Genomic DNA, 7,500 nt, shown 5'->3' on the forward strand with positions numbered 1-7,500 from the left:
TAACTTAACACCTTGACGCGGCAGAAATGTCCCAACGTATTTAACAGGGCCCTATTGATAATAATGTCTCTGAGACCAAGGCCTGAATTTTCCAGCCAAAGACACCTTAGGAGAGATTAGGAGGGCTGAGCAATAGAAGTAGGTTTTTAAAGAGCATTTAAAGAGAATAAGGGGCAGGTTCCCCCTTATTCTTTCTGGGATATGGGTGTCACTGCAGGTCAGCATTTATTGGCCATCACGCATTGCCCTTGAGGCCGAGCGGCTTGCCGATCCACTTTAGAGGACATGACCTGGAGTCACGTGTCGGCCAGACCGGGTAAGGAAGGCAGGTTTTCCTCCCTTACGGACACTCGTGAATCAGGTGGGCTTTTTCCAACAATCGACCACAGTTTCCTGGTCACCCTGACCGAGACTTGCTTTCCATTCCGGAGTTATTAACCCTATTTAAATTCCACCAGCCGCCGGGGTGGGATTTGAACTCGTGTCCCCGGAACGTTGGCCTGGGGGCCTCTGGATCACTGGGCCCAGTGCCGGGACAGGAGTTTCAGGGAGGGAATTTCAGAGCTGGGGGGCCCCAGGAGGTTTGAAAAGCACCCAACGGCAGGGCGATTAAAATCGGGGGAGCGCGGCGAGAGCAGGATTGGAGGATCCGTCCGACCGTGGGTGATTGCGGGACTGCAGGAGGTCACGGAGAGAGGGAGAGCGGAGGGAAGGAAAAACAAAGTGGAGGTGTTGTCATCGCAGGAGCCGGCGTCTGGGTCAGCTCAGGTTCGCACCAGTAGGTTTTTGGCAGCCTTTTCATTTTCCTCTTTGGCCGGAAGGCTTGTTCATATTTTGCTTTTCCCTTGGCCTCCCTGACTGGGGGATGCAGAGCGTTGCTAGGTTACCATCTCACAGGCCTCCAGCGCCTCGCCGATCACAACTCCTTTTGTGCAGGAATCGAAGCATTGAGGGCGAGCGGTCAGTTTGTCCGGCCAGGATGTCCGAATCATTTGACAGCTCGCCAGGAGCAGGAGACCTCTGACGATCGGGTTCAGGCCAGAGCTTTGCCCAGCCGATAACGTGAGCAAGGGCAAGACCAAAACACGAGAACCCCCCTCAAGTAACAGGCCCCTGAGGACCAGGATCAAAGAGAATGTACACGTCGCTCCATCCAAATCCATCTCCGTCCGGAAAGATTGAACAGGCTGAGTCTCCTTTCCCTAGAAAAGACAACGAATATCTTTAAATTTATAGGGTATTGTGATGGGACAGACGTGGGGATATTTGAACTTGTGGGGTGATTAAAATGAGTGGTCATCAGACAAGATAGTCACTAATAAATCCAGGTGGGAATTCAGGAGCCTGTCTCGCCCCCCCAGAGGACTGGTGAGATAAATAACACCGGGAGAAGTTTGCAGAGTAAATGTGAGAGGAAGGGAGAGCAGTCCATGAGGATGGGGTGAGCTGAGTTAAGATGAGAAGGTGCGAACGTGCAGGATTAATACCAAGTTGGACCAGTCGAGCTGGATGGGATGTGGTTGGAGGCTGTATCCTAAGTATGTGGTCTCCAGCAGTTGGGGACAGGATGCGAGCAGGGTTGGGGGAGAGGTGGAGGAGACGCCTCTCGAGGAGACGGAAGCTCAGCGTTTGGAGTTTGCTGTCAGGGAGAAGGCGATTGACCACCATTGGCTGGTCTCTCACAGTGAAGGCCAACATGCCATTTACCTTCTTTACCGCCTGCTGCACCTGCACGCTTACCTTCAGCGACTGGTGTACGAGGACACCCAGGTCCCGCTGCACACTCCCCTCTCCCAATTTACATGGTGGGGCATGTGTTCATGTCACGCACTGTGTGCCTCCGCCTATTCCCCAGCGGGAGGCACCACACAGCCAGCTCTGAAGGGGAATTCCTGCCAGCCTTGCAACTTCCTGCAGGCCCCATGTGAGGCCAGCTGGCTCCCGAGCGGATTGCTCTCCGTATCAGGGTTGATGTGTGCTTCTGTGTGTCTCCCCTTTGATCTGTGTGTTGTTGCAGCACTGGGCACGGCGCCTGCTCACAGCGATTTCAAACTTCCAGCAAGGAAAAGGAGTTTGCCTGAGCTGCGTTAGCCAGTGTCGGCTTGTATCACAGTGAGAGAGCAGAGCAGAAATTGTCCTCCAGGTGCTGTGTGTGGGTGGATGTGCGGCGTGTTATCCATTGACAGCTGCTCTGGGAGCATCCGTTTGATGTTCTGAAAGCCGTGGTGAATGAGGGCAGGCACGCCATCGCGGGCGCAGCGGGACGGCGTGGGTAACCTGCGACCTGGCATCGAATCCCAGTGCCTTGTGATTGGGTGCTGATACGGACATACCTGTGCCAGGTGAGGACTCTCCTCTCTGCCAGTTACACTGGCAGGCCAGGGTGGCAGTCGGGTGTAACAAGGGCAAAGAGGACAACCAGCAGCAGTCTCCACTCCCTTCACATCAGGAATAACCTTCATCCATAAGCCGGAGGATGGTATAATACCAGAGAGTCCTATCGGAACACTGTACCTACGCTGACCTTTGACAGAGCTATCAGACCAGTCCCACTCTCCTCTTTCCCAAAAATCTGCACATTTTCCTCCGTCAGCGACTGATACAATTTCCTTTGAAAACTTGCGAGTGAACCTGCGTCCACTGCCCCTTCAGGTGACAAGACACACAGCCGCAAAATCACAACCGATTTCTGAGTTGGGTATAGGGTACATCAGTGAGAAAAGCTTCAATGGTGTGCCTGTGTGCATGTGTGTCTGTGTGCATGTGTGTGCCTGTCTGTGTGTGTGTGTGTGTCCATGTATGTGTGCCTCTGTGTGTGTATGCGTTTGTGTGTGTGTCTGCGTTTGTGTGCGTGTGTTTGTATGTCTGTGTCTGTGTCTTATCTGTGCATGTGTTTGTGTGTCTCTGTGTGTCTTTCTGTGTATGTGTCTGTATTTCTGTGCCTCTGTTTGCGTGTGCCTGTCTGTGTTTTTGTGTTTGTTTTTGTGTGTGTTTGCGTGTGTCTGTCTGTGTCTGTGTGTGTGTGCATCTTTGCGTGTGTCTGTGTGCGTGCCTGTGTTTGTGCGTCTGAGTGTCTGTGTGTGTGTCTGTGTGCGTCTGAGTGTCTGTGTGCGTCTGAGTGTCTGTGTGTGTGTCTGTGTGCGTCTGAGTGTCTGTCTGTGTGTGTGCGTGTTTGTGTGTGTGCGTCTGAGTGTCTGCGTATCTGTGTGTGAGTCTGTGTTTGTGTGTCTATGCGTCTGAGTGTCTGTGTGTGTGTGTCTGTGTGTGAGTCTGTGTTTGTGTGTCTGTGCGTCTGAGTGTCTGCGTATCTGTGTGTGAGTCTGTGTTTGTGTGTCTGAGTGTCTCTGTGTGTGTGCGTTTGTGTGTCTGTGCGTCTGAGTGTCTGCGTATCTGTGTGAGTCTGTACCTTCACAAGAAGATCCATTTCAGTTCAGTGCCCTTCCCCGGCCCTGTTGCGCCCGCGTGCACCCCGAGAGTGCCTTCACTCATCACTGCTTTCTCCTTGTTTGATTTTGGAAGGATGCTTTGATCGTGCAGTGTGGAGAGATCATGAAGGAGACAATCAATTCCAAATCAGTCTGCAGCTTCCACACAGCCGCTGGGACCTATGGACTGGACTCAGTGAAGCAAAAGTGAGTTCTGTGTCTTTTTAACCTGCCCTTTGGTCACACTGCATCAGTGTTATTCTCAGCCAGTATTGTCCCACTGCCCCTGTGGTGGAGAACCTCAGCGTCATGACTGATTGTCCTTTCATTGTTACTGCTCGCCAAGGCGAAATCTAACGGCACAACGGGTGAAAGCCTGATCAGTATTGAAAATTGCTGATTGATTTTCGTTGTAATTCCAGATGCCTTGAGTGGCTTTTAAACAATCTGATGACACAACCAAGTGTGGACCTGCTGAAGGATCTGAGGTAATTCACCCGCACGTCGACAGCTCAAACTCTCTTTTGCTTGCCTCTTCACCGCTTGGGAGCAGCGAGTGAGACGTTGTTTGTTACGGGGGAATTCAGTGTGTAAATGGTGACGCAGTTCCTTGTGAACGCGTACACACAGACCGCAGCTCCGAGGGAAGTTACATATCCAGCTCACTCTAACCAAACAAACCTGCAGCTTCGTACAGTCTGTCCGTGCCTCCAGATTGGTAACCCTTCAACCATCCCAGATAATAATCCCCCCTTGTGTGAAAATAACATTCCTCGCATTACTCCTGAGACGAGCAAAAGAGAGGCTTTGCGTTTTCCGTTGAGACCTTTTAGACCCTCAGGATCTCTCAGACCCGTGCAGCCAGTCAAGTACTTTTTGTAATGGGGCCGCTGTTGTGATCATAGAATCCCTGCAGTGCAGAAGGAGGCCATTCGACCCATGGTGTCTGCACCCACCCTCCGAAAGAGCGCCCTGCCTAGGCCCACTCCCCCACTCTACCCCAGTGACCCCCGCCAAACTTTTGGCAGTTTAGCGCGGCCAATCTACCTAACCTGCGCATCTTTGGACTGTGGGGGGAAACCGGAGCACCCGGAGGAAACCCACGCAGACACGGGGAGGACGTGCAGACTCCGCACCGACAGTGACCCAAGCCGGGAATCGAACCCGGGTCCCTGGCGCTGTGAGGCAGCAGTGCTGACCGCTGATGTGGGAGACACAGCAGCCAATCTGGTGACACTTTGGGAAGGCCTTGGAGAGGGTGGGGCGGCGATGTGGCCCCCGGGACGAGGCTCCTGAGTGAATGTAAAGCTGGGATTGTTCACCTCGGAGCAGAGAGGGTGAAAGGCAGATTTAATCGAGGCGTTCAAAATCAGAAAGAGGTTTTGACGAGAGGAGAAGGAGATGAACCGTTTCCACTGGCAGCGGGGCCGGTAACCAGCGGATACGAGTCTAAGGTCACGGGCCTAAACTGCAGGGGGAGAGATGTGTGGACCGTTCTTTGTGCAGTGAGCTTTGGAATGTGTGCGACATTGAGGGGGCGGTGGATTGAATCGGAACTTTTCCCAAAGGGAATTGGAGAAGCCATTGGAGAAAGGTTTGCGAGAGCGTGGGGGAAGGGCAGTGGGGAGTGGGGTTAACTGGAGAGCTCTTTCTAAGTATTGAGAACAGAGACCCAGAACCATGCTTTCCGCTGCCATTGTCAAGGGGCTGTGACAGATACACTCCCCCACACACAGACCTGGAGATTCACTCCAGTGTTCAGTCAGTGGAGCTCCTGTCCAATTGGGCACCTGAATGGGATCCTGCTGTGCTCTTGCAGGACAGCAGGAGACGCTGTGGCTGATGCTGTCGGCCTGTCGTTCAGCTGGGACAGTGATGTCTTTATTCTTTCTCCACCTGTGCAGCGTTGGCCTGATGGAGAAGCTGATCAGCTCCCCAGACCTGTTTGTGATGCAGGTGGAGATGGACGTGTACACTGCGCTGAAAAAGGTACGTTGCGTTTCTGTAGCGCCTTGACTTTTGCAAAGATGCCTCGAGGCGCGTTCGCCGGGAGTGTGATCAAAGGTCGCGCCACACCGAGCCACGTGACGAGATATTGGGGCCGGTCACCCAGGATATGGGGTCAGGTAGGTTTGAGGAAAGGAGGAGAGAGAGGTTGAGAGATTTAAGGAGGACATTCTCGAGCTCCGTGGCCAGGCAGATGAAAGCACGGCAGCCAGTGTTGGAGGAGTAGGAACAAAAGAGTAGGAGCCATTCGGCCCCTCGAGCCCGTTGCACCATTCAATTAGATCACATGCTGGCGATCTTCCTCAGCACCACTTTCCCGCACCATCTCCACATCCCTTCATCCCGTTAACATCCGGAAATCCGCTGATTTCTGTCTTGAACCTGCTCCGTGATTGTGCTTCCAGAGGCCTCCAAATTCCAAAGATTCACCACCCTCCGAGTGGAGAAATCCCTCCTCCCCTCAGCCCAAAATGGGGAGTTAGGGGGGGCCGACGGTAAAGTGTTGGATACACTTCAGCAATGCACGTGGTGACGACAGAATGGTGGATCAGTCTCGACGGGCCGAATGGCCTATTTCTGCCCCTGCGTCTTACGGTCTTATGAGCAGCAAATGTTTTACACCCAGCTTAGCGCCTACATCGGGACAGAGTATTGTGTCAGCAAAAGGAGGTGCTTGCCGTGCTTCACTTGTCTATTCCCCTGTGTTGTGTTGTCTTGCCATGTGCAGGTTTCCGAGCAGTGCTAACTCACCTGTACTCAGCTGGTAGATGCTTTCGAGTCGCCTCCGCTGCAGCGTAAACCATCTGAAAGGCCGAGCCCTCCGCGGTGCGCGTTTGCTCATTGCATTTGCAGAGTCTGGTTGGCAGAGCGAAGGCATGGACGGTCAGGAGGTGGAGAGAACGGTTCCCCTGTGCCTCTCGCCCCGTTTCAATCGCACCCTTTCCCTTTTGCAGTGGATGTTCCTCCAGCTCGTGCCGTCGTGGAGCGGGCCCCTGAAACAGTTGTTAACCGACGCAGACGCCTGGTTCGCCAAACAGAGGAAAGGTGAGTACTGCCCTCGACCCGCCGGGCTTGTTCCTGCGGATGTGTGCTTGACGGTGACGACTGTGGGGTAAAAATGCACACTGGCCCTGGAATGGGTTTGTTTCTGGTGTCCAAAGCCCAGGTCCTCCTCAGGAAAGTGAGGGGAAAAGCTCGCCGTGTGCCACTGGCGATGATGGCGTCTCTCTCTCTCTCATCCCTGTCAGGGATAAGCAGACAGCGTACATTAAGCAGCACTCTTGCGGGAAGCCTGTAAACGGATCTCCCATTGCCTCAGGGTAGCTCTTTGAGAGTTTAGCCACACAGTTTGTTCCAGCCAGAACATCTACTTACGCTGTGTGGAATACATTATTACAAACCTGTCTCTTTCTGATAGCTGAAACAATGGCCTGTCCTTTGTGTAATAAATAGTGTATAAAAAGCTGTCAGAGGCAGTACATTGCAGCCAATTCACAGTTGCCTCTTTTCATTCTCTTGTAAATTTGTAACGTCCGTGCGCCGCACTCCCCTCATTAGACTGTTTCCCACTTATGTATCGGCTCACCAGCTTTGACTAACAATCTTATTCCCTCCACCGTAACCTCCCCAGTGAAGGAACAGAGGGCTGGCCCAGAATCTTGGCGAGGGCAGACACGGAGGAAGGTTCACTCCTCCAGTGAGAAGAGCCACTCCGTTTTGCCTCACGGCAGCATGAATGAGCAGTTTGATCATGTGGAGGGCGGACTCCCCTGGCATGGCTTCGAAACACCCTGTAACGGCCAGGTCTGAGGGTCAGAGAGAGCCAGACGGGAGTGTGAGATTGTGGGCCGGATTTAGTACGGGTTTGTGAGGCCGGGAATGCTTTTAAAAATCAGGATGCTACTCTGAGCTTCCTGGCCAGTGTTTTCTGATATCCACACGTTCGTCTACTCGCCTGCAAACGCAATTCTGTCGAGTCTTAAATTTTAGAAAAGCAGGGGCCCGTAGCTAACATTTCTCGCATCCCAGTTTCACCTCGCTTGTTGAGTTATCGCCTGTGGCCGCGAGG

The 7,500-nt window shown here is 53.1% G+C and overlaps 1 protein-coding gene across 1 annotated transcript in view; it reads left to right on the forward strand.

Annotated features, from left to right (window-relative positions):
• The window catches only part of gmcl1 (germ cell-less, spermatogenesis associated), a 99,601-nt gene that overhangs the window by 38,277 nt on the left and 53,824 nt on the right, over nucleotides 1–7,500 (forward strand). The window contains exons 5-8 of the mRNA XM_072486098.1: nucleotides 3,520–3,632; nucleotides 3,848–3,913; nucleotides 5,330–5,414; nucleotides 6,386–6,476. Of these exons, the coding sequence (XP_072342199.1) occupies nucleotides 3,520–3,632; nucleotides 3,848–3,913; nucleotides 5,330–5,414; nucleotides 6,386–6,476 (355 nt within the window). The remainder of the gene's footprint in view (nucleotides 1–3,519; nucleotides 3,633–3,847; nucleotides 3,914–5,329; nucleotides 5,415–6,385; nucleotides 6,477–7,500) is intronic.

This window comes from Scyliorhinus torazame, chromosome 20 (assembly GCF_047496885.1).
Source record: "Scyliorhinus torazame isolate Kashiwa2021f chromosome 20, sScyTor2.1, whole genome shotgun sequence".
In the NCBI taxonomy this organism is placed as follows: domain Eukaryota; kingdom Metazoa; phylum Chordata; class Chondrichthyes; order Carcharhiniformes; family Scyliorhinidae; genus Scyliorhinus; species Scyliorhinus torazame.